General features: G+C 38.7%; 2 protein-coding genes across 3 annotated transcripts in view; both read right to left on the bottom strand.

Moving 5' to 3' along the window:
- Nucleotides 1-15,137, bottom strand: part of WDR33 (WD repeat domain 33) — a 62,215-nt gene extending 47,078 nt beyond the window's left edge. Inside the window, exons 1-6 of one of the 2 annotated variants that reach the window (XM_060768138.2) lie at nucleotides 14,993-15,137; nucleotides 6,048-6,128; nucleotides 4,673-4,889; nucleotides 2,435-2,503; nucleotides 1,293-1,397; nucleotides 146-241 (exon numbers count right to left, since the gene is read on the bottom strand). In XM_060768138.2, coding sequence (XP_060624121.2) covers nucleotides 146-241; nucleotides 1,293-1,397; nucleotides 2,435-2,503; nucleotides 4,673-4,876 — 474 coding nt within the window. In that variant the 5' untranslated portion in view covers nucleotides 4,877-4,889; nucleotides 6,048-6,128; nucleotides 14,993-15,137. The remainder of the gene's footprint in view (nucleotides 1-145; nucleotides 242-1,292; nucleotides 1,398-2,434; nucleotides 2,504-4,672; nucleotides 4,890-6,047; nucleotides 6,129-14,992) is intronic. The other variant, XM_060768139.2, reaches the window with a different exon arrangement.
- Nucleotides 15,138-18,270: 3,133 nt separating this feature from the next.
- POLR2D (RNA polymerase II subunit D) lies at nucleotides 18,271-23,643 on the bottom strand. The gene is made up of 4 exons (XM_060768140.2): nucleotides 23,529-23,643; nucleotides 20,983-21,163; nucleotides 19,936-20,031; nucleotides 18,271-18,812 (listed from the first exon to the last, which is right to left on the bottom strand). The coding sequence occupies exons 1-4, from the start codon at nucleotides 23,599-23,601 to the stop codon at nucleotides 18,734-18,736; spliced, it is 429 nt and encodes a 142-aa protein (XP_060624123.1). The 5' UTR covers nucleotides 23,602-23,643; the 3' UTR covers nucleotides 18,271-18,733.
- Between the last annotated feature and the right edge of the window lie 3,811 nt (nucleotides 23,644-27,454).

Raw genomic sequence — 27,454 nt, 5'->3', positions numbered from 1 at the left:
TTACTACAGGAAGAAATTCACTGATTCTAATAAATTGTCCAAACCAGCCAAAAACAAAATACAAATTCTGAAATGGTTTTAACTTCGGATACTAAAAGATACTACTAAGAAAGTTATGATTCAAATGATTTCTAGATGGACTTACCTGTAGTATTGTTTCAAAGTTGAAAGTAAGCCCATTCCATAGGGTAAATTCTCCACTAGAAGCCCCAGTAACCAAGCGCCTCCCTTCAGGTGTCCACTATAAGAGCAAACACAAATTATAATATTAGAATGTAAAAAGTCACTCTGACATTTAGAGGTTTACATACACACCATCTCCTGGATACTGCTATTATACTTTAATCTTAGTTGGTCTTGGCTCACTTGGTATGGTTGGCTTGCTGGCTTTATTGGCCGTTTAACATTTTAATAACTATTTTAATAATTGTTATGTGTGTTTTATATAATTTATGCTTGATTTATGCTTTTATACAGGATGTAAAGCAATTGATAGGTTATGTTATTTAATTTTGTACAATTTTGTCTCAGTTTTTAAAAAATATTTCATTAGTTTGTTTTTGTATTCTTTATTTATGGATGTATTTGGCATTACGCTTTTGCTATTTTTTGTTGGAATCCGCCCTAAGTCCCCTTGGGGAGAGAGGGCGGAATATAAATAAAGTTTTATTATTATGTTGTTATTATTATTACCCACTACTGAACAATTTTTTGTAAGAATAGACAGTATGTTGAATGCCAGGTTGTTTCTTTTCTCTAAACAACTTGAAATAAAATCAGAGAATTTGTACACCCTCCCCTTACTACTTTGTTGTCCACTTTTGTGCAACACTGGTAGCAAAATATCAGGCTCCTTTTTTGGAAAATGTAAGCAATTTGACATAGTATCATGGGATGTAATAACATACATTACATTTTATATTCTAGCATGCTTCCACCATTTCTGTCCTTCTTTCCTGTTTTAACCTTCTGTGCATCAAAGAATCTGCTCCAGAAGATTTTTCAACCTCCCAAGCAGATTTTTACAATGTACAGAGAGCTTTAGGGGAAAGGGGAAACACTGTGTTTCTGGTTCCACTGACAAAACCATTTCCATCCATGTATTTTATAATTCTGTTTTAAATGTGGTTTTAATTGTATATTGTTAAGGCATCAAATGGCTACCTGGCTGTAAGTCACCTCGAGTTATCTTCGGGTTTGAGAAAAGCAGGGTAAAAAATCGTAAATAAAATAAATAACTAATAAAATTCCATCAAGCATAATGACAGCATTGGATCCAGATCCATACTTACCCTAACTACAAAGACTGGGCATTTTACTTTGTTGGTAGATGTCCTAACAAATTTTGTTGTCACAGCATTCATAGGATTGTTTAACATTCCAATAGGTGGGACCAGCTAGGAAAGAGAAAAAGATGTATTTTAAAAACAATTTGTAAATTTTTGCTCTCAAAGTGTTAAACCTAGCAAACTTAAGCTTTTGTTGAGATACTATACAGCATGACCCCTGTATCCGTGGCACACGTGTCTGTGGTTTCATTCACTCACATCAGAGAAAACATGTCCTTTCTAGGCATTTCCTAGACTTCTTAGCATGACTTAATAGTAGACCTCCAATAGAATTCATTCATTCAATAGGGTTTGGTACTATCCAGAGTTTTCATTAATTGCAGTAAGTCTGGGAAGCTTTGTACTATATGTTTTGAGTACAGCACCATGATTCTACACAGGACGCAGATCCAGAGATTCCATGGTGAAAAGAGAAGACACTTGTGTTTCCATAGCAGAGACTGGTGGATTTCCAATATTTCTCTCATTTCTACTGGTCTCCAAAATTGGCTTTGGAAAATTGTCAGAACGTACCAGAGCAGCTTTCCAAAAGGGCATAGGGAGAATGAGTTCCTAACAACACACACACACAAACAAAAGTGCCTTCTGCTGATATAGTAGGATCTTTGAATGCAATCCTGGGCATTAAGCCAATCCCACACAGTGCAAGATACCATCAACTTTTTTCAAATGTATTTGTCAATCTATTGCTTTTTAGAACAAAATTTCATTAAGCAATCATGCCCTGACTTTTTTTTCAAAAGGGCTCCAATAGAGCTGACAAGATAGGTAGTATGACAATGCCTGCTCTTTGGTTCACAATAGGCTTGGACAAACTTTGGCCCTCCAGGTGTTTTGACTTCAACTCCCAGAAATCCCAGCCAGCTTTCAGGAATTGTGGGAGTTGAAGCCTAAAACTCCTGAATGGCGGAAGTTTGCCCATGCCTTGCTTACAATTTAAATAAGAAAAAACAAGATAATTTATGAAGTGGGATTAAGGGCAATTACTGAATTATTCATATCTATCATGGCTAAAGGGACTATGTATAATTTATATCATCCCTCATTGTTAGAGCTTCAGAAGACAAAGGGAAATGTATACTTACATCATTATAATACCCTGCATCAGGCTGAATTGCCCGCATATCCTGTTGGTCTCTTTGCCATACTCTATTCTGGAAAAAGGGGAAAAACATATTTTGATTAGCATTACTGGTTACATAGTATCATATAATTTAGAGCAATGGTATTGGCTTTGCTCCTAGCTAGTGCTATTTGTAAAATAGAGAAATCAGAATGCAATTTTCCACTTCATTGTAAAAAAAAAACCCTGATGGTAGATACAATGTAACTGAAAAAATAATAATAATGTAAGTGCTTGGTAAAGTATAGGGCAGCAGAAAACAGGAAGACTAAAGTACAGGTGAAAGCCACAAGGTGAATCTGCAAGACCTAAGCACTACTAATGATAAGAGGGAGAATTCACTCAATTCATAGGTTCAAAGCTAACAAATTTGATAAAAACAAATAAAACATATATTTAATAAATATATGAAGACAATTATGTATTAAAACACTACTAAATTAATTAATTAATTAATTAATTATAGTATTTATATATTGCTCTTCTCAACCCTGAAGGGGACTCAGGTTGGTTCACAGTATTGGCAACAATTCAATGCCATCGATAAAAACAGTATAAATTGACCCTCCCATAATAAAATATTAAATATTATTAAACATATCACATAAAATAACATCACACATCACACAAAAACATAGCCGTTGTCCATAAGCAGTCCTGGGTCACTATACTAAGAAGTAACTTAAAACATGCTAGTAAAAATGTACAATGCCAGTCTTATAAACCCCTTCGCCAGGAGTCAGATGCTACTGAACTAGCTAAATAAAAACATAATTTCTTTCCAAAGGAAGAAAAAGAGGTAGCGGGTCTAGCCTGCCTTAAAGAGCATACAAGTAAGTTGTGCACCAGGGATATAAGATCTTTTATATTCCTAAAGTAACAAAATGTCTAACAAAATCTATAAAAGGGGAGGAGTTAATAATACATTTTCATTTTTAAATAAAATCAAAAGTTTTTCCAAAAAAAGGGGGACATGAGAATCCTATATTTTCAAAATTTTCAGAAATTTTACATCTCTACAGGAGAATTGCAGTCTCAGAAACCCCCAAGTAGAATGCTGTTGCTATCTGTCATTGTGTAATTTTGACAACCACATGAATGAGAGACCTCCAAGTCACCCTATCCTCAATCGCCCTGCTCAGGTCTTGAAGACTCAGGGCCATGGCACACGTGGCTCAAGAGCAGTACGTGTGAAAAAGGTCTTGGGGTCTTCATGGACAGCAAGTTAAACATGAGCCAACAATGTGATGTGGCGGCAAAAAAAGCCAATGGGATTTTGGCCTGCATCAATAGTATAGTGTCTAGATCTAGGGAAGTCATGCTATCCCTCTATTCTGCCTTGGTTAGACCACATCTGGAATATTGTGTCCAATTCTGGGCACCACAATTGAAGGGAGATGTTGACAAGCTGAAATGTGTCCAGAGGGTGACTAAAATGATCAAGGGCCTGGAGAACAAGCCCTATGAGGAGCAGCTTAAAGAGCTGGGTATGTTTAGCCTGAAGAAGAGAAGGCTGAGAGGAGACATGATAGCCATGTATAAATATGTGAGAGGAAGTCATAGGGAGGAAGAGCAAGCTTGTTTTCTGCTGCCCTGGAGACTAGGACGCAGAACAATGGCTTCAAACTACAAGAAAGGAGATTCCATGTGAACATTAGGAAGAACTTCTTGACTGTGAGAGCCATTCAGCAGTGGAACTCTCTGCCTGGAGTGTGGTGGAAACTCCTTCTTTGGAAGCTTTTAAACAGAGGCTGGATGGCCATCTGTTGGGGGTGCGTTGAATGTGATTTTCCTGCTTCTTGGCAGGGGGTTGGACTGGAGGGCCCACGAGGTCTCTTTCAACTCTATGATTCTATGGTTTCCTTGGCTGAGTCTATTAAGCTAGAATTTGGGCTTCCTATTTTCCTACTGCCATCTACCATACCAAGCATTAATGTCCTTTCTAGCAACTCAGTCTTCCCATGATATGGTCAAGGTATACAAATCTTAGTTTAATCACCTTGGATTCTAAGGACAGTTCAGGTTTTGTATTTGCTTCCAGTAGATTGATTTATCTCTACAACAAGTTATGAATGTCCTACAAACTTTCATCTGATATAACAGCATTTCAAACTACCTCTAAAACATTTATGTAACATTTTGACTCTAAAACATATATGTAACAAATTATAAACAAATAAAGAACACATCTGGAACGCACCTCCAAATATTTGATTACAGATGGATTATAATCTATAGTTTTCCGGTTTACAGCTTTTCTCATACGTTTCCCATCAAAAGTGAGCTGTTGCATTGCTTGCTGCTGAGCAAAATCAGGTCTCTTATAGAATAGTTGCCGAGGAGCTTGGTGCTGAAACCTTGGCATGTGAAAGAACCGTGGTGGTGATCCAATTTCTGTGGCCATGGTGACGTTTGCACTGAAATATTATTTTAAAACAGTTAGAAGAACACGGAATGAAGAATAAAGTTTCAAATAAAAGTAACATAAAACATCTGATGTATTTATCCTATAAATAAGACAGTTCTTTAAAATATGCTACAAAACTCCATGGGTAACTAAGGAAAAAGTACACCTCAACATTGCTGCCTTATGCAAGAACTCCTAACAGCTATTTTAGTCTAAATGTCTCTACTACTTGAAGACTTCACTGATGCCTGTACACTGTTGGACAACTGCTTTTGAATTCTATTACTGCCCTGCAATTAGCTTCTCTTTGTTCCCTATGATTCATTCAATATTACCTTACTCAGTGTTGTTAGGCACTGGTCATTTTTTTGCATATACACAAATAACCAAGTAGCATAGTTCTATTGTATTTATTACCTATTTACAGGAGCATTTATATGACATTGTTTGCCCCCTTTTCCTTTCCTCTATGCTTTAGCAAAGTTAGAAGTAACTACCATTGGTTTCAGTGGCATTGCTCCCTGGTAAATATATGTAAACTTGTACCCTAAGACTACAAATTAGTATCTGATTTAAATCAGGAAATGTTAAAGAGGTTTGATTTGTCACATGCAGCTTAATCTAGAAATAAAAAAGAATAAATAGAAAACATTAAGACATTGCTCCTCATAAGCTTGACCCAATAATTAAGTCATCAAATATGTACACATTTCTGTTTTTCATTTAACATTAGTTGTGAGAGAAGGACTAAAAACAGTATCTGCGCTAGTATTGAGTATAGAAACATGCTATACAGGCAGTCCCTTAGTTACAATCGACTTACAAACAACTCATAGTTAAGAACGGGGGTGAGACAACAGGAAGTGAGAGAAATCTACCCCTCTGAAGGGAAATTCACTTCTGGAACAGTTATCATGAGGAAAAATATCTGCACTGAAGCTTAATCACCTATCCTCACCAATCAAAGGGGTGTTAACCCTTCCCTATGGCATCCCAAAGCTAAAAAAATATTTTTGGCTAGAGTTGCACTTAAAAAACGGTACCTGTTCCAACAAACCTACAGAACCTATCTTCTTCGTAACTTGGGGGACTGCCTGTATTTGATTATAGTAAGATAATAATATACAGACTCTTCCCATCAAAGCTAAGAAATTGATTACTTGCTCACCTCTGAAAACCAAATCTCTATAGCAGGGATGACCAATCTTGGAATAGCAAGGGGTTGAACAACCCTTAAGGAAGCCTGCTCCTGCAAATAAATAATAAAAATAAACACTTTTTGAATTCCCAAACACCCTCTATGGCACATGAGGGCATGTTTTTGGGCTTCCTTGGCCCCCTAAGTAGCTATTCCGTAACAGTCTGAGACATTTAAAAATAAATTTTCATTTTGACCGGGGAAAATCCATGGGGAACTTCAGACATGGAAATACCCTCCGGATGGCTTAGTTAGAACATCGGTTTTCAACCTACGAGTCCCCAGATGTTTTGGCCTTTGACTCCCAGAAATTAACAGCTGGTAAACTGACTGGGATTTCTGGGAGTTGTAGGCCAAAACACCTGGACCTATAGGTTGAGAACCGCTACCCTAGAGAAAATGTTCAGACTGTTTTATGATCCCTGGGATCCCAATAACATCACTGGAAGAGATGTTATTGGGAAGAGATTGTACGTTGCTCACTACCGCTCTAGAGATGGCGTACTGCTGAAAAGATAAGCGCTTGGTTACATAAAAGTTAAGTGACTAACTCATGGCATTTATGTTAAGATTTTACTCCAATTGTGAACTGCCTAAAGTACTATTTTTGAACTCTAAGTAACTATTAACATAACTACACATACATTTTTTCTTGCATTTTCTAAAAAAATATAATATCGTTAAACCTCAACTTCCACCTTTGAAGATATCTATTTCCCAACAGAATTTAACTCTCTTCAAGGGATACCTTCCATTTTCACTACCAGTTGAGTTGAGATAGGCAAGTGTGCTAAATACTATAGTGGTGTTCATTTTTCGTTACTCTTTATTTCAATTGAATAGTTTCCACTAAAAAGATTTTCTCTAGTATCAGCTCTAGTATCACATCTGCCACAGTGTTAATATAGGACTAAGTGTCCTGTGATTAGCCTGTGAATCATATAATTGCCCCTAGACAGCTCAAACAAGACCCAGTGTGTGTGTGTGTGTGTGTGTTGGGATAGGGTATTGTTTTCTCTGGGTGATGTTTTGTTTCTACATTCTACTTTTAAAAAAGACAATTCTGTTTTTAACAACACGTCTTATCTCACCTCATCTACAATTTTCTTCCATTGTTTTATTTCTCAAATTGTAAGGTTTAACTGAATTATTAATGTTACAAATTGCTTTTGGGGAATTCAGAACAGAACTGGGACATAAATTAAAAATCAATAAATGATCCTTCTCTTGAAAAAAATGTTTTAATTAGGGAGCTTTAACCTACCAACTGCTCAAAAGAGGCTTATTTGCCCCCTAAACAAGTTCTAACAGGAAGGCAGAGAGAAACAAAATCTGGATTGGATTCCTAGCCAGAGCAGCTCGGGCCCTTCCCGCAATGCAGAAACTCCAATGCCATGTGATTACTTCCCCTGAATGCTCTGGGAAGAGTCCAAACTGGAGATTCCACTCCAGAGATTGCAGCCCACCCTTGTACAGCAGAACCTCAGCCTAAACAGTGAGTACAGGGCTCCCAACAATGCCTCAGCCTGCATGCCTTTGCCTACATGCCATGTGCTCTTCTCAGCTTTGGGAGATTGCTGTCAACTGAGGAAGTTCAGGTTAGTTCACTTTGAGTGCTTTTTATTCTTGGTATTGTATATTTTGGTTTGGGAAGAAGGGGAGAGAGAGAGAACAAGAGCGGGAGGGAGACTGGAATTAGTACTATATTTACTGTACAGTATGAAGAAAACAATGCTGTTTTGCCTTGCTGTTTCACTGGCCAACACACATTTTTTTGCTTCAAATGTGCTTCCTTGCCACAGTGGCTGGAAGAACCAAGCACTACCTATCTCTGAACATTTTATCCATTATTTGTTATTTATACAGTACATTTTGTTATTTAAAAACACATAACAAAAAAAATTGGGGTGGTTTTTTTGGGGGGCAGAACAGTATTTCAATGGGAACATTCTCTTTGAGAAAACAATGTTTTAACTTAAGAACATGGTCATGGAATTAATTAAATTCTTAAGTCAAGGTATCACAGTATTTAGAAGGGGCAGGGGTTCTTAACTTGGGATTCATGCATTTTGATAGAAGCAAACTACACCTTTATTTTTCAAAACCATTCTAAAGAAAATTTAATACTTTCTTAATTTATTAATGTAGACAACAAACCACAACTGTAGTAACACTGCGCATGATTCTGTCACCAATAGAATCACAGATATTTTTGTATCACATTACAGGTATTCCAGATGTTTTGAAAAGTATACTCATTACTACATCAAAATTGCTGTAGTTGACTGCCATTATTAGTTATCAAACTGTAGTTATTAGATTAAGTAAAATCCCCTTTTTAAAACTGAATAAAGGTATTCAAAACCAAATATTGCCTACAAATGCAAATGCATAGTACTTGCATAAACATTTTCCATTCAACTGTGGCACATCAATATACAAGGAACCTGCTCAGATAGTCAAAATATGCTCTTGGAGCTATTTGTATTCCTAGACATCCAATAAAGTCAGTGTAGTGTTTGAGCATTGCATTATGACAGTAGAGACCAAGCTTCAAATCCTGCCCCAGCCATGGAAACCCACCAGATGATCTTGGGCACGACACACTTTCTCAGCCTGAAAGGAAGTCAAAGGAAAAACCCCTTTGAACAAATGTTGCTAAGAAAATCCCATGATGGGGCAGATATAAATTGCAAATGGCTTGAAACTCCAATAACAACAAACTCCCAATATGTGTCCTGGTTTCGACGGCTTTCCCCTCCTTTTAATGCTATCTGTGAAAATCTTTCTATTTCTAAAAACATTCATAAAATTAATCAGTAACGTGATTAGCAAATATTACTCAAATTGGATAGCTTCAAAGTTCTATTTCATCTTTTGAGGGGATTAATCTTGGGACTAACATGCACAGCTAGTTGATATTGAGCTACTAAAATACTAAGTTAACTATTGTAGTTTCAGGTTATGCCCTAAAATATAACCATTTAAAAATGTGAGGGAGAACTAGTGCCTGCTCAGATGTTACTACTGAGATCGCATAGTTGTTTCCCCAAAAAATATCCAACTGGAACTTTGAGAGAGTTACATGATTTTATTCCTTTAGGCTTCTAAGTTGTTTCACTATAATTCTGGTAGTAGAAACCAGGTAGTAAGAATGATTATGATCTATAAAATACAATTTTACTGAATAGAAGTGATGCTTTATATTAACTTCTTGCCACCCTACAGTCCACTAATACATATTATTACAATTGTCATCTATTACTATAACAAACACCAAATTCTCAACTACACAATTACAACCTTCCTTCACAGTGTCTTTCATCTCACAAATACCAACCGCTCTACACAGAAGTAATTCATTCCTAATTGTGGTCTTGAACCTGATCTCTATGATTTCTTCATGTTTACTAAATTTCACATCATTTCAACAAACTTCTTCTCTCACACAACATCCACATGGAATTGTTTACTAAGCCCTGCACACCAATCACTCAATTTCAACATACACACTTTATCTTACTGTATCTTTTCCATTCTAAGACACAATTCCCTCCAAATAAACATCTCTAAAAATGGGATGCATCTAAAAATTGTGGGATATATATAATAATAAAATAAACTTTATTTATATCCTGCCGCTATTTCCCGAAAGAGACACGGGGCGACTTACAAGGCACTCCAAGTGCAGCATAACAAAGTAAATAAGTATAAAACAATATATATATATATGATATATGTTGGGGTTTTTTGGTGGTGGTACTGAAATTAGTGTGCACCTTACAATAGTGTCTTAGAATCAAAGAAATATGGTTTTGTACTATAATACAAAGGAGCAGAATCTGCAATGGTTGTGAAGGAGTGCAGCATGAAGGGATGGATGTATGAATCAACTATAATTTGAACAAGATTGGGTTTTATAAATTAAAAAACCCCTGTAATATTGAGCTTTTGGATACTTTTTGCTAAGAAATTCTTTTTGTCCTGATAGTGTGACTCTTTACTACCAAAGATTTGTTCTCAATATGGTTTGAGCACTTAAAGCTAAAATTTCTATTCTTATTTCAGAAAATACAATTTTACAAACAATTTGAATGTTGCCAATTCCTGATTACTGTCTGAAAGCTGGATGTTTAGTAAACAATCCTACTGTACATTTTAGTATGTAACCTTTTTATTGGATGCAAAAGGTAATTCACACAGTTCAAGCCTTGTCAAAATGCCTGCAAACTATAGAATGGAATCAAGCTAATCTAGCTTCAGAATGTCAATCTTCAGCAGAGACTAACGTTTTACAAATAACAGGCAAACTAATGCTAGACCTCTGTAGAGCATAATTCCCATGGCTTCTTTCTTGCTTTGAAGTAAGCTCCTTTGGGACTAACAGAATGCTAGTTTCTCAGCAGAACCCACTGTTAATTATCACAAGGAGGGTGGGGTGAGATATTTTGTTTTAAAACCTTTCATCCTAGAACATAAAAATTAGCTAATTTACTATATTGTTAAGTCAGTCTTCAGGAAAACACACCAGTTTACCTGCCTAGCTACTGGTCAGAGTACATCTTTCTTTTTATTGAATTCTGTTATCATGGAAAGTAATTGATTTAAGAAAAATTACATAAATAAGCTCCTTTCGAGGATAATTAAGGTATGTAATGGGAAAAAATGTCAATGTTCCCTGGAAAATGTATGGTAGATGGCACTTTCCACCTTGTGAACCAGAATCTTTTACTATATTTAAATTATGGTAGCCCTAATGTTAACCTAGACATAAATGATTATGTAACTTGCAGAATCTTTATGGGACTATATTTTAGGATATTACTTACTCTTAAAGCATGATACCCCTAAGTGTCTAACGATGATTCACAAAGACCACAACAAAAACAAATCTTGAATTAAAACTTTACTCCTTCCACAATCTGAAACAGCTTTTAATGAAGAATGAGAAAACTTGCTTTCTCTTCACTCTCAAAATTCAAAAACAAGAAGAGATTAGTTTTATTTCACAGGCCTTGAAAGCAGCTTCTCGTATAGGCAACAGAATCAGTAAATGTCTTTCAAAGATTAAGTAAATCAGGACACTTCTCAATAAGAGAACAATGTTTAAGCATAGAGAAAATAAGAGAAAAATGCAGAACGTAGCAATTTGAGTAGGAATGCTAATAGCTAATGTTCATCTCTGTACAAATACAAAGTAAACATTTTAATAGCCATAGCATTTATAATAAATTTGATATCCATGATTTCACTTATCCATGCTGACAAAAATACTGCCCCCAGAAGTGTTTGTGGATTTCTCTAAGTCCTCCAGTGTGAATGAATAGTGTGTTTCTGGTCCAAGAATAGTTGAAAGATAGGATTCTCTATTGCCCATGGCTTCTTGTAACCATAGTGTGTGTGTCTTCGAACATTTCTCCTGTGGATACAGAGGTCATAGTGTATGACCTCTATGATGATACAAAACATGAATGAGAAGACTTTACAGACTCTGAAATGACCTGTCAGAAGAGATCAGACAACTAAATGAGCTATCAGAATTCAATACACAACTGAAGACCTATCTCTTCCAGCAGGCCCACCCTGTCCATTTTAAAGTGTGAATTTTCATTGTACATTGTACTAGTGTCAATCTTTGTTCTGTGTGTTTTAGTATATGCATTTTAATAATATTATAGTTTATCTGTGTGTTTAAACCATATTGTACCAAACCTCAAGCCATAAGGAGAAGCAGGTAATAAATAAAATGTATACATATAGATTTATATCTAAGAAATAATTGTGCCCAATATGCAGAAACTCCACATAACTTATATCTGTAGTAAAAAAAATATCAAGGCATATATAAACCAATTCAACCCACATGTGATTACGGCAAATGGTAGCCAAATCTGCATACTTAAGACATGAATTACTGCTTCAAAGAAAAACAGTTCAAACAACATCTTGAAATGTTTGACCTAAAACAGTATGTAATATATTTTATAACAATATATGCATTACAAAGTATATTAAAGTAAGTTAGAACTCTATATTTTGCATTCACTCACTTCAAGATTAATCTTATGATTTTGTAGCCAAATGGCCCTGCTAATCCAAAATATTCATTTTTAAAAATGCGATTCCCATAATTCCGCCTTGGACAGACACCAAAGATATTAACTGAAACATTTTTAAATCCTTAAATACATAATTGTACAGCGAGAAAAAAATCCGTAGTGCTAAGGTTGCACAATCACCTGACTTCTAAAAACCATGTTGAAGATAATGGTAATTATAGCCTTTATAATAAATACAGGGTGAGGCAGCACAACTTCCTTTTTTAAAATGCGCGCCATTCAGTCAGTTGAAGATGTAGCGGAGTGTTAGTGGTCTTGTTCGAGAGGCGGGAGTATAAAGTTTTGTCCTGACATAGTTCAGTCGCCATCATGCATTGGAACAGTGAGGAGCGTGCTTTTCGAGCGAATTTGGAGTGGTCGGTCCGCTCTCCAAATTTGGCCCCTTGTGTTTTTTTTCTATGGGGTTTTTTGAAATCCCGTGTTTATGCGAACCATCCAAGGACCGTACAAGATTTGATGACCATCATCCAGGAAGAAACTGCCAACATAACGCCTGCTATGCTGGCAAGAGTCATGACAAACGCCAGAAATCGGTTTACTCAGTGTATGGAGAATGGGGGACGTCACCTACCTAATTTGATCTTCAAAACTAAGTAAAACAAAACTTTAGGTATGTGCCTAAATTATATAAAAAAATCTGATTCACACAATAGCTTTTATTAAGTTTTGAAAAAAGGAAGTTCTGCTGCCTCACCATGTATATACAGTAGAGTCTTGCCTATCCAACATAAATGTGCCGGCAGAACGTTGGATAAGTGAATATGTTGGATAGTAAGTAGGGTTTAAGGAAAAGCCTATTAAATATCAAATTATGTTATGATTTTTCAAATTACGCACCAAAACATCGTGTTTTACAACAAATCAACAGAAAAAGCAGTTCAATATACTGTAACATTATGTAGTAATAACTGTATTTACAAATTTAGTACCAAAACATCACAATACATTAAAAAAAGCTTTGGATCCAGGCCGGAGGCAGACTGCGTTGGATAATACAGACTCTACTGTATATACTGGCTTTTACTAGACACATGCATAGGGAGGAATGTGTAACTACATACACACTGAACATTTTTTATTTTATTTCCTTTGACAACTTTAAGTGTGGAATCATCTTGAGAAAACATCAGTGTGAGTGTATTTGTATACAGCAACATTATTACAACTACAAGCACAACCAGTGATCTCAACCACACTTTCCATGCCATCTTTTTGAAACAATTGGACATAGAAATACTAGCATTGTTCCAAGCAGTTCCTCTGCAATGGAAAATATTTCCATGATTTGCTTGTTTACGATTATTAAGCAAACAACCTATATAAATAAAATAGGTCACTAACAGCATGTTCCTGCACAAAATTACTCAGAAGTAAGTCAAACTGCATCATTACATATACTCATAGCAGGTACATTTCCCAACAGCCAGATTATCTTGCAGTTATGCTTTTTTCTTTTTGCCAGATTTTTCTGCTATTAGAAAACAGATATACTCTTATACAAGGCAATGTAGGTAAGGTAAAGGTAGTCCCCTGACATTAAGTCCAGTCATGTCTGACTCTGGGGTGTGGTGCTCATCTCCATTTCTAAGCCGAAGAGCCAGCGTTGTCCGTAGACACCTCCAAGGTCATGTGGCCGGCATGAGTGCATGGAGCGCTGTTACCTTCCCGCCAGAGCGGTACCTATTGATCTACTCACATTTGCATGTTTTCGAACTGCTTAAAATGGTCATGTTTTAAAGGTTAATGTGATTATGCCTGGTTTACAGACCCGAGATGAAAATACACTTTTATCAACACTGTGGCTGTTTTTAATATGGTTTTGGGTGCTGTGTTTTTGAAAAAATAATGCCATTGCACACACCGACCGTTCACGAATTTCCTTAATGAGTTCAACGCTAATTTAATTCGGTGTCATCTCACAATACAGGAATGTCAAAGTAAGTTGTGAAAAAATAATATGGGATGAAGTAAATCTGGGGTCATTGGACCCAGAACTCCAATTCTCATAAAATGGGTACTTCTTTTTTTTAAAAGACTCTCAAGTGTTTCAGGCCTTTGACAGAAAACCTTTCTACAAATGAGGGACTCAGCTTGGTAGGCCGGATAAACTAGACTCCTAGGGTCCATATACACTGGAGAATAAATGCAGTTTGATACCACTGAATGCTATGGGAATCATGAGAGCCGTCATTTGGTGAGGCAACAGGATCCTGTCATAGAATGATACAGATTTTGTAAAACTACAACTCCCAGGTTCACCTAGCATTGGGCCAGCGAAGTCAAAGTGGTGTCAAACTGGATTGATTCTACAGTGAAGATCAAGAATGGGCAAACTTCGGCCCTCCTGGTGTTTTGGACTTCAACTCCCACAATTCCTAACAGCCTCAGGCCCTTTCCTGAAAGGGCCTGAGGCTGCCAGGAATTGTGGGAGTTGAAGTCCAAAACACCTGGAGGGCCGAAGTTTGCCCATGCTTGGTGTAGATGTAGATACACCTGCCTTTGACCCATTCCACACCCCTCAACACCAGGCCATGGATTTCCATAAGGCCCTGCTCGAAGCCAGGGAACAAGGAAGTGTTTACATCTCCCTGTCGCCGTCCAAGCATCGTCTGCTTCGTGACAGTCTTCAGATTGCGCTTCCCCCTTCAAACCTGAGGCTTCCTTCTCCCTGAGGCCTCGCCGGCCTCGCCGCGCCAGCCCTCCAGGCCTAAAAATGGCGGAAGACCTGGACCGCGCGGAGCTCCTCCTCCTTCTCCCCCTCAGTTCGCCCCGCCGCCTCGAAAACAAGAGACTTACACCAGAGCCGCTCCCTGAGAGCCAACGTCCAGAGCGTTTCTATCCCGGAAGCTGGTGCCTCACGAGCCGCCGTCGCCGCCACCACCATCCGCCATCTTCCCCACCAGGAACTGGAGGCGGGGCGTACGGCGGACGTCATCACGCACGCCGAGCAGCCGATGGATGGGAGGGGAAAGAGCGGGAAGGGTCAAGCGGCGCATGCGCATTCGGATCAGCCGCATCTCCTGGCGCCTGCCTGGGAGCAAGCGGCTCAGCGAGAGCTTCCGGTTGCCATTCCGGAAAGGGAAGCGCTTATGATGGAGAAGGAGCGATTCTGGCGGAAGTGGCGTGTTTAAGGCCTCTGGACGCATGGGAGGGCTTTGAGCTGGCCGCCCTTTTGCCTTGTAATAATAATCCATTATAATCTATTGAACAGCACAGTTAAAGTAGACATAATTAAAGACAACTAAAATAACTGGGAAATAGAGGGAGAAAGATCCAACCAGTCCATCCTCCAGGAAATAAAGCCCGGCTGCTCACTGGAGGGAAGGATACTAGAGACAAAGTTGAAGTACTTTGGCCACATCATGAGGAGACAGCAAAGCTTAGAGAAGACAATTATGCTGGGGAAAGTGGAAGGCAAAAGGAAGAGGGGCCGACCAAGGGCAAGATGGATGGATGGCATCCTTGAAGTGACTGGACTGACCTTGAAAGAGCTGGGGGTGGTGACGGCCGACAGGGAGCTCTGGCATGGGCTGGTCTATGAGGTCACAAAGAGTTGGAGACGACTGAACAAATGAACAACAACAAAGAGGGAGAAAACGTGGAGGCCGTGACAGACTTTGTATTTCTAGATACAAAGATTACTGCAGATGCAGACTGCAGCTAGGAAATCAGAAGACGTTTACTTATTGGGAAGAGAGCAATGACCAATCTTGATAAAATAGTGAAGATTAGAGACATCACACTGGCAACGAAGATCTGCATAGTGAAAGCCATGATAGTCCCTGTAGTAACCTACGGATGTGAGAGCTGGAATTTAGGGAAGGCTGAGCGAAGGAAAATATATGCTTTTGAACTGTGGTGTTGGAGGAAGGTTCTGAGAGTGCTTTGGACCGTCAGAAGATCCAACCAGTCCATACTTCAGGAAATAAAGCCTGACTGCTCATTGGAGGGAAGGATAGTAGAGGCCAAGTTGAAGTACTGTGGCCACATCATGAGAAGACAGGAAAGCTTAGAGAAGACAATGATGTTGGGGGAAAATGGAAGGAAAAAGGAAGAGGGGCCGGCCAAGGGCAAGATGGATGAATGGCATCCTTGAAGTGACTGGCTTGACCTTGAAGGAGCTGGGGGTGGTGATGACTGACAGGGAGCTCTGGCATGGGCTGGTCCATGAAGTCACAAAGATTCAGAAACGACTGATCAAATTAACAACAACAAAATAATAGTAAACATAAACATAGTTATGTGGTTTTTAACTCTGAATTGGTTTTAATGGGAATTTTTAGAATGCTGTTTATAAAATCCTGTTTTAATATTTGTATTTGTGTATATTTTAAATGGTTTTATGTTAAGCCGCCTTGAGTCCCCTTCTGGGGACATAAAGTGGGGTATAAATAAATAAATAAAATGATAATAGTCTTCTATATCTGTCTTCTATCTATCTATTGTTGTTGATTCGTTCAGTCGTCTCTGACTCTTCGTGACCTCATGGACCAGCCCCTTCTATCTATATCTATCTATATTCTGTCTATATCTATCAATATCAGCTACCCTTTCAAGTCATTTAGCAGTTATCTGGGAGTCTACTGTATCACATTTTATAAATACTGAGGGAGGGGGAAGACCAAAATTATTTTATTTAAATATGTACTTATATATGGCTTTGTGACGTTTTAACTATTTTTAAATTCAAGAGAAACTATGCCTGAGTCAAACTCATTTGAAATATGGTGCTGAAGAAGAGTTCTATGGATATGATGGATTGTGTCTCCCCCCCAACAAAATCAATGGGCTGAGAACACATCTAGTCTGAACTCTCAGTAGCAGTCAAAATGAGTAAACTTCAGGCATCGAATAATTGGAAAAGTTAATTCCCTGTGAAGTGAAGGGCAGTGAGAAAAGCAGAAAACCACAGTACAGGTAGATGGCCTCATTCAAGGAAGCCATTGCCCTGGGCAGGGCTGTTAATACAGCATCTCTTGGAGTTCTGTCATAAATCAAAACCTGCTTGATGACATATAACAACTAGTTGAAAATTAATATGCCTCTGTTAGAATTTTCTTTTCTTTTCATTCTTATACAGTCCTTAAACTTGATTTTGTTGTACAGCATCCTGAGCTCTCGTGATATAGGGCAAGATTTAAATATTAAATACATATTTATTTGGCTGCTCATCCTTTGTGTTGGCTGCTTCCATGACCAACTTTGATAGTCAGATGAGTTTTTATTTTACAGTTCAAGAGTTCTTCACAGCCTCTTCTATTTTGCACATGGCTGTGGTCTGGGGAAGCATTAATTTAACCAATAAGTCTTATTTGCCCCTTGAGAAATTTTAGGAAAACAGAAACCCTCAAATTCTTAAAGTGCTTCTGAAAAGCCAGATGAGAAATTCATTTAAAACAACTGACTGGTTTTCAACAGCCCATATTTCTGTCTGTTAATTAGATGATGTGTTCACTCCAATTAAATATGTTTCTTTCACACTTCAAGTAAAGCACTTCTTATCAAACTAAGCAGTTATTATGACAGCATGATGTTTGATATTATAAAGAATCAATTTCCAGTTAACAAATAGGATATGCATACAAGAGCATTATCCTCATACATGTGAAAATATTGTTAGTTGTATTATATACACAGATAATACATAAACCAGTGGAAAGTAAGAAATACTATATAATAATTTGACTAATTCCTTCACTCTTTTAATATTTCTTTTCTTACTGCCTGTCCGGATCTGTAGCTTTCTGGCGAAGAAATTACCTCACGAGCAGTGAGAAGGCTTTATTTCAAAAGCATACATTAGGGTATGAAACAAAATTCCAACTGACAGTTTATTTCCCTCACACATCCTACCCTTCACCCTTGCTCCTCTTTTCATTGCTCCCATTTCCATGGAAACGCTCTCCCTAGTTTCAAATATACACAGGCCAGGTCTAAAGCATGGCCTAATTTCCTGGCTTCACACAAAACCAGGAAATAAGGTCATGACACTGCCTTTTAAAAGTATGTTCAAGTCAACTAGAATTGTGTAAAAATGAAGTGTGTAAGAACATTCATAAACCACAGGCTCCAACTTGAAAATACTGTATTTTTTATTACACAAAACAACTGTACAAGATTGTTAATGAAGACAAAAACACAACCTCTTGATCACATACACCACACAAACTATTGATCCTGATTCTAGTATTACAATTTTTAAAAAAAGTAATATTAAGAACTTTCTCTAAGACAACACATGTTCAAAGAGAGACTGGTATCTTTATGTAATGTGTCTGATCCCCAAAATATTCTATGAATGTTCACAATGAAAACAACATTTGGAAATGAATATTAAATTAACCAATCAGTCATGAGTTTTTGCAGCTCTGTCAATGTTCAACAAGCCTCAACGGCCAAAGAATCCCTTTTAAAACTGTGTGGGTGGAATTGTAATCCAGCATAAGCTTCCTTTGCTGTCAAAAAACAGCCAGGACTTTATCAGAATAAATGTAACCCCCAACATGTTCACATTATAGAAGGATGTGGTCATTCCTCCTAATACTGAAAACTTCGTTTGGTCTGAATGTCATCAAGAATTTGCTGTAACTCTTCATCCTCAAATCGACCCTCTAAGCTGAAAGAGAAAAGTATATAATAGTTATTATTTCAAAACACTGATGCTGGAGTGGGTATGGGCAAATTTGGACCCTCCAGGTGTTTTGGACTTCAACTCCCACCATTCCTAACAGCCGGTAGGCTATTAGGAATTGTGGGAATTGAAGTCCGAAGTTTGCCCATACCTGTTCTAAAGCCTTCAAACCTACTGTCAGAGTGTACTTGATACTACATTCTTCCATTTACTAGCACAGAACATTCTCCCACCCACCATCACAGAAGATAAGACCAATCATTATGATGGATTGGTCAAATAATGTTAAATGGAGACAAGCTTTATATTTATTAATCATCAACAGATTTAATACTGAAACCAATTAAAAATAAATACCTGATTGCAAAAATAGGTTACTAGCTTGTTTATCTTATCACATTATTGAGTCAAGAAGAGTCCAGTTTGAGCAATCTTTCCAAACCATCATTGCAAACTACGGTTTAATTTAAATATGGGGTGCTCACTCAATTGAATACTGTGATATGATTAAACCAGAAAACCATGTATTTTGCTTTATACACTATGGAAGTCGACATAGGGCATTTGACAGGACAAAACATTCTGCTTAATTGTACCAACCATCTGAATAATCTGACTGAATTTTGATCATATGAATTTTCAATAAGGTTTGTGTAAGCAAATAGTTCACTGAACAGTTTTATTGCCTGACATTACATCGGAAGACCAAGGTTATAGTATTTACATTTCTTAAAATAATACAAACAGAAATAAAGTGGAAGCCTTTATTTAAATAGTAAAAGCAACTCTTTTAAAATATAGTTGGTAATTGTATTAAATTGACATCAGATCAGTTCTTCAGGTGTCATTATATTTTTAAAATATTTGACCACTGAAAACCAACTGGTGTGCCAGTCTGATTCTGGAACAACAACATGGATTTTTCTGACCAAGAACAAGGTGAATGGATGGTATCCTTGAAGTGACTGGCTTGACTTTGAAGGAACTGGGGTGGCCACAGCCGGCCACATGAGGTCCTGAAGAGTTGGAAGCGACTGAACAAATAAACAACAACAACAACAAACTCTTGTGAGTATTAAAAAGACCCTTTAGACTTTGGGTAACTCACCTGGGGATTAATGCTTTGGCCTCTTCAGCTGTTTCAGGACACAGATTAGCTAAACATGCCAGTTCAAATTTATGGAGCTTCTTTTGGAGCAGCAAACTGTACGTAATAGGAGAAAATGTTAAAAAATAGAAACAATGAATAAAAGACGTCACAGAAAACGTACAAGGCAGATATGGGAAAACAAAACACTCAAATGAACTAGAATAGCATAATCAACATTTTTTAAAAAAATCTAAGAAATCAAATAATTCCATAGCATTTTTTTAAAAAAATAACAGTTTTATAGACTTCAAAGGACTAAATCATTATAATTAGAGGAAAGTAGTGGGTTAGTGGCATTCCACTGATTTTTCCAGCTGTGGAAATGATAATACATGTGCTTTTGTAGTTTCTAAGCATACATGCTACTGCTCATACAAGCTGTTAAACAGTCAATTGTGCAACTGGAAGCTATAACGTTTTTTCTCTTTTGTGCAAGTTTGAAGCCAAGTGTCTATGATGGTGATGTTTTAGATTTTAACAGTGTTGCCCTTGGATTTTGGCCTATTAAATTAAGCCCCATATATATATATATATACAGAGCACACATTTTAATATAGGATGTAAATATTGTGTTAAGATTATCCAACATGTCATAACAGCCTGTATTTTGTTTTAAATCACTTTCCCTGAAGGTCAACTTACAAAATAACTTTATTCGGGGAATCAAAATAAATTTAACTGCGCACAATAACGTACTCTACTTCCTTTGTTCAGATTAAGGAAACTATTAGGGAAGCTGCTGGGAGAGATCATCTGGAGTTTTGGAGTTTGATGTCAAATTTACGCTGATGACACCCAATTGTATTACTCATTTCCAGCGAAAGCCTAGGGTGCCGTCCTGCCCCTAAACTTGTGCCTGTCTTCAGTAATTGACTCGGCGAGGGCTAATAAGCTAAAGGTAAATCTAGACAAAACAGAGGCACTACTGGTCAGTATTATTATGATGTTCTACATTAGTTGTCACGTTGGCTAATGACAAAAGATTTTATTCTCAGGATTACATACCTGCGAACGCTAGCAATCGTCTCCCGGTTTTTGAAGCGGCTGAAGCGAGCGGTGTAGTTCAGCGTTTTCATGAAGACTTCAGAGAGCTCCTGCTCATCTTCTGCACTCTCATTCTGCTGCTTTCGATGTTCAAGAAGCATGTGCACTTCTGAATTGAGAAGGGTTTCAGCAGTCTCAAACTCTGTAGGTAAAGATGGGTGGAACGGATCAAAAGAAACAGAAAAAGACAGCTTTATGGGTGCTATTTTAGGATTGGTCTGTGTGTGAAGCAGGAATAGGTGGTAGTACTTAAGGTTATTAACAAAAATGAGAAAAACAATAATATGACTGATCCTATGAAAAATACTAAAGAGAAATATCCAGAATATGCACAGAATATAAAATATATAAACAAACTAGCCATCCTCTGCCACACGTTGCTGTGGCCCAGTCTGTGAATATGTGTTTTGTGTATGTATGTATGTGTATATGTGTATATATGTGGTTTCACGCATGCGTTGCAATGTTGCTGTTTTTTTTGCTTTTTAAGTCTTTTCTGCTGTGTTTTCCAGTGTTTTTATGGGTGATGGTCACTCGTTGGCCTGATAGGTGTATTGTGTCCAAATTTGGTCTCAATTTGCCCAGTGGTTTTTGAGTTATGTTAATCTTACAAATGAACACTACATTTTAATTGATAAAGACTAGCCATCCCCTGCCACGCACTGCTGTGGCCCAGTCTGTGTATATGTGCTTTGTGTGTATATATATTTGTGTTTATGTGTATATAAGTGCACATCCATTGTAATGTATTTTTTTAAATTTTTTTTTGCTTTTTAAGTCTGTTCTGCTGTGTTTTCCAGTATTTTTATGAGTGATGGTCACTTGTTGCCCTGATAGGTGTATTGTGTCCAATTGTCCACTGGGTATTACACAGTTGCTCCCCCTCAGCGGTTTTTGTCCCCAGAGTATATTTCCCCACCTGTATGAAGGTCTATATTTATGACCCCGTTCCTTACGAGTTTCTTCCCCACAAACAATCTGCTCCATCTCTATCTCATCCTGATTTTAGTATTTTTGGTATCTAGTTTATTTATTTATTTAGCAATTTTGTATACCGGTCTTCTCCCCTCTATCAGGGGACTCGAGCCGGTTTCCAACAATAAAATCACAAAACAATAATTAAAAACATCATATAACATATTCAATTAAAACGTTATAACAGCAAAATGCAATCACATAATAACAATGGTCAGTCGTCATAGTGAATTCGTTGTCCATCATTCATCATCATCTATCCGATCACAGAAATATTGATTTACTCGTCGAAAGCCAAACCCCATAGCCAGGTTTTCACCCATTTTCTGAATGACAGAATGGAGGGGGCAGTTCTGATCTCCAGTGGGATAGAGTTCCAGAGTCGAGGGGCCACCACCGAGACGGACCTGTCCCTCGTCCCCACCAGACGCGCCTGAGAGGCCGGTGGGACCGAGAGCAGGACGAGGGACAGGTCCTTCTCGGTGGTGGCCTCCAGACGATCTTAACAACCTAGATGGTTCATAGGTGAGAATACATTCGGACAGGTAAACTGGGCCGGAGACGTTTAGGGCTTTATAGGTTAACACCAGCACTTTGAATTGTGCTTGGAAGCTAATTGGCAGCCAGTGGAGCTGGCGCAACAGAAGAGTAGTATGCTCCCTGTACCCTGCTCGTGTTAGCATTCTGGCTGCCGCATGTTGGACTAGTTGGAGCTTCCGGGCAGTCTTCATAGGCAACCCCACGTTGCAGTAATCTAAACTGGATGTAACCAAAGCGTGGACCACTGTGGCCAAGTCAGTTTTATCTTGCACATGCGGCCCGCTCATTGTTATGTTATTTAAAACAAATTATTTTGTTTTATCGTTTTTGTATTCATATGTTGTATGTATTTTACTGGGTTGTTATTGTTTACTTTATTATAATATGCTGTTGGGCTTGGCCTCATGTAAGCCATCCCGAGTCCCCATTGGGGAGATGGTGGCGGGATGTTAAATAAAGTTTATTATTATTATTATTATTATTATTATTATTATGGGTTTTGAGTTATGTTAATCCCACAAACAAACGTTATATTTTTATTTATACAGATTGTAATATGACTATTGGCTGTGGCTAATAAAACTGTTATCCCGATCACATCAGCTACATCTTCAGGTAGTTCACGGCTGTTAGGAATTATGGGAATTGAAGTCCAAAAGACCTGGAGGGCCCAAGTTTGCCCATGCCTGATCTACACTGCACTTTGTCACCATTTAAGTGCCATAGCTGAGTGTTATGGCATCCTGGGAGCTGTAGTTTGACGTGGTGCTAACACTCTTGCGCAGCGAAGCCTAAAGACCTTGAAAAAACTACACCTCCCACAGGACTGAGCCATGGCAGTTCAAGTGGGGCCAAACTGCATTCATTCTACTGCCTGGATGCACACTGCATGTGTTGTTTTGAAAGGATCCCGTAGGTCTGCCTCCTCTGGAGCAACTTCCATGTCCTCCCAAGCCCACGGCGTTTCCCTTCCCTCGGAGCCAGTCGCTCACCTTTGGGGAAGACCAGCTGGGAGGCGTCTTCCTCCACGTCCACGGCCCGCACGTCCGACCCTCCGGCCGCCATTGAGTGCCTTTCCACAGCCCGGAAACTCAAGAAAAGGGAAGAGAAGGGAAGTCGAGCCTCTGCTGCGGGCGCCCCCTTGAGGGCGGGAGAGGACACGCGCTCTTCCGTCACCATCATGTGGCATGAATCCCAGTGCCTTGTTTCAATGTCCAGGGTGCCCCGACACAGCGTTTTTCAACCTAGGGATCGGGACCCCTAGGGAGTCATGAGGGATGTCAGAGGGGTCTCCAAAGACATCAGCAAATTTTCTGTTGGTCATGGGGATTCTGTGTGGGAAGTTTGCCCCCATTCTATCATTGGTGGGGTTCAGAGTGCTCTTTGATTGGAGGCGAACTATAAATCCCAGCAACTACAACTCCCAAATGTCTATTTCCCCACAAACTCCACCAGTACACACATTTGGGCATATTGAGTATTTGTGCCAAGTTTGGTCCAGATCCATCATTGTTTGAGTCCACAGTGCTCTCTGGATGTAGCAGAACTACAACTCTAAAACTCAAGGTCAACGGTCACTAAACTCTTCCAGCATTTTCTGTTGGTCGTGGGAGTTCTGTGTGGGAAGTTTGCCTCAATTCTGTCGGTGGGGTTCAGAATGTTCTTTGATTAGAGGCGAACTATAAATCCCAGCAATTACAGCTCCCAAATGTCAAGGTCTATTTCCCTCAAACTCCACCAGTGCTCACATTTGGGCATATTGAATATTCATGCCAAGTTTGGTCCAGATCCACAGTGCTCTCTGGATGTATGTGAATTGCAAGGTAAGTGCCCACCAAACTCTTCCAGTATTTTCTGTTGGTCATGGGAGTTCTGTGTGAGAAGTTTGGCCCAATTCCATTGTTGGTGGGGTTCAAAACGCTCTTTGATTGTACATGAACTGTCAATCCCAGCAACTACAACTCCCAAATGTCAAGGTCTATTTTCCCCAATCCACCAGTGCTCACATTTGGGTATATAGAGTATTTCTGTCAAGTTTGGTCCAGATCCATCATTGTTTGAGTCCACAGTGCTCTCTGGATGTATGTGAACTACAACTCCAAAACTCAAGGTCAATGCCCCCCAAACCCTTCCAGTATTTTCTATTGGTCGAGGGGGTGCCGTGTATCAAGTTTGGTTCAATTCCATTGTTGGCGGAGTTCAGCATGCTCTTTGATTGTAGATGAACTATCAATCCCAGCAATTACAACTTCCAATTTAAAAAATAAATTTCCACAAGCCCACCAGTGTTCACATCTGGGCATACTGAATATCCCTGCGAAGTTTAGTCCAGATCCATAATTGTTTGAGTCCACAGTGCTCTCTGGATGTAGGTGAACTAAAACTCCAAAACTCAAGGTCAATGCCCACCAAACCCTTCCAGTATTTTCTGTTGGTCATGGGAGTTCTGCGTGCCAAGTTTAGTTCAATTCCATTGTTGGTGGAGTTCAGAATGCTCTTTGATTGTAGGTGAACTATAAATCCCAGCAACTACAACTCCCAAATGACAAAATCAACCCCCCCCCCCAACCCCACTAGTATTGATATTTGGGCGTATTGGGTATTTGTGCCAAATTTGGTCCTGTTAATGAAAATACAACTTGCATATCAGATATTCACATTACAATTCATAAAAGTAGCAAAATTACAGTTATGAAGTAGTAATGAAAATAATGTTATGGTTGAAGGTCACAACATGAGGAACTGCATTAAGGGGTCGTGACATTAGGAACCACTGACTTAACAGAAGGGAGTCTACTAATACAGTGCTGCAGAATTCGAGGAGGCACGAGTGGAGGGTGAAAGAAAGAAACGTGCCAGGAGGAAGGCGCGTCAAGCCAACCCCGACCGGGACCGCCTTCCACCTGGAAACCAATGCCTTCACTGTGGGAGAAGATGCGGGTCAAGAATAGGGCTCCACAGCCACCTACAAACCCACAAAAATAGTAATCAAGGAAGACCATCTTACTCGTCCAACGAGGGATCGCCTAAGTAAGTAAATAAGTAAGTAAGTAAGTACTAATACTTTTGGTATAGCACAGTTTGATGAAGGGTATATCTACAACAATGCAGTTTGACACCACTTTTAGGACCTTTCCAGACAGGCCCTTTATTCCAGGTTTAAACTGAATTATATGAATCCCCACTGATATATAATCTGTGATACACAAAACCAGGGATCAGATCCTGGGATATAGAGCCTGTCTGGAAGGGCCCCGAGTTTCATGGCTCAAAAGCTATGGAATTGTGGGATTTGTAGTTTGCTGAGGCACCAGCACTCCATGGAGCAGACCTTATTGAACTGCAGCTTCCTTGATTCCATCACCTTGAGTCACTGCATAAAAGTTGTTGCTATTATTTGTATCCTTTATCTCTCTGAAAATGAGACTCAGGGCCCATCCACACAGCTATATAACCCAGAATATGAAGGCAGATAACCTACAATATCTGCTTTGAACTGAGGACCCTTCCAGGCAGGCACCCTATCTCCCAGAATTGTATACCAGTTTTCTGCATTAAACTGGATTATGCCAGATAATCTGGGATAAACACAAAATTTGGGATTGAAATGGAGCAATTTGATGCAGCTGCAGATAGTGAAATCTGAGCTGCGGAGAGCCGGAATCTGGGACCGGGAGCCAAGTCCTTTAAGCAGTGATTGGCAAAGAGCCTGGCTGCCCCGAGAGGAGGCCTAATCTGACTAAATTAAGCTCTTCAAGTTGGGGAAAAGCCACCAAACTTTTTATTAGTCAACTGAAGTAATGCCAGCATGCGGTAATCTGCCAAAAATAAGCTGAGATACATAGTACCATAAAAATGCATTTTTGCATTCAAAGTTCCCACCACCCCCAGCTGGACCCGGCTTCTCCGTGATTGGCTGAGTCGGCAAGATGTCAGCAGGGACTCCGTGCAGAGGCAGGAATTTGGCACATCTCAGCCAATAAGAGAGCACTGGCTGCCTCTGATGCAGATTTCCCTCTGTCCAATGGTTAGAGAGGGGTTGGCACATCCCAGAACAATGGGTGAAGAAATGACTTGTGATGGGATTAAGTATTTCTGGTATGAAAAATACAATGGACCTAATAGGTTGTCACTTAGATGGTAATCTTGATTGAGTCCAGTGCCTATGACCGGTATTCTAATGGGTCAGGAAAAATAATACCAGACACACACAAATATGAAGGTTCTTGCTTTTATTTTTAACAAGATTTAGTCTCATTACCTTTGAGGTATGTTTTGTAATGAGAAATTTTGTGAAGGATTCCCACCCGCTTCATGCCGATTCTTCCACAATCCTCACTTTAGACTTCTGTTTCACTCATTTATTTATTTTATTTATTTTAAAAAACCCTTACAACATTTATTGTGGAATTCATAATGGATTTCGGCGTGAAAAGTAAATATTGACAAAGAACGGACACCAATAAAAAAGGGACAAGATAAAAATTGTATCCATTACAATTTATTTTCTACAATACTTCATTAGAGGGTAAAGTTCAATGATTTACACTCAGAGGTTATATAGCTAGGAGGCAACCAAGTGTAATAACAAAGAATGGTCTGATATCTCTGCACTGGTGGATAAGAAGTTCCTTGCTTTCAAAGAAAAAATAAACTAATCAAAATGTTAATGATGTTGGCGTTGGAAAATAAGCAGGAAATGGCATTTTGTCAGTGAAGACTGCAATGGTGAGAATGAATCAGGAAAAATAAGTTATGTGCAAAAATGGGGGGGGGGGATCACACACTACTGTACTTTGTCCACAAAATAATCAGATATAGTCAGGCCATAACATCTTTCTGTCTGAACGATCTCTGTTAAAGTTAGCTGTTCATTATGAGAAAGTAAAACTTCAGAAAGGAAATATTCAAAACACTG

This window comes from Anolis sagrei, chromosome 3 (assembly GCF_037176765.1).
Source record: "Anolis sagrei isolate rAnoSag1 chromosome 3, rAnoSag1.mat, whole genome shotgun sequence".
NCBI classification, from domain to species: Eukaryota; Metazoa; Chordata; class Lepidosauria; order Squamata; family Dactyloidae; genus Anolis; species Anolis sagrei.
Note: the sequence above shows the minus strand (reverse complement) of the source record. Positions and strands in the feature narration are given on the sequence as shown.

Coding starts and splice junctions, on each gene's coding strand:
- POLR2D (XM_060768140.2), bottom strand. CDS start 23,601: ATGGCGGCCGGAGGGTCGGACGTGCGGGCCGTGGACGTGGAGGAAGAC. Junction 21,164..23,528: donor CCAGCTGGTCTTCCCCAAAG/GTGAGCGACTGG, acceptor CTTTACCTACAG/AGTTTGAGACTGCTGAAACC. Junction 20,032..20,982: donor ACGATTGCTAGCGTTCGCAG/GTATGTAATCCT, acceptor TATTACGTACAG/TTTGCTGCTCCAAAAGAAGC.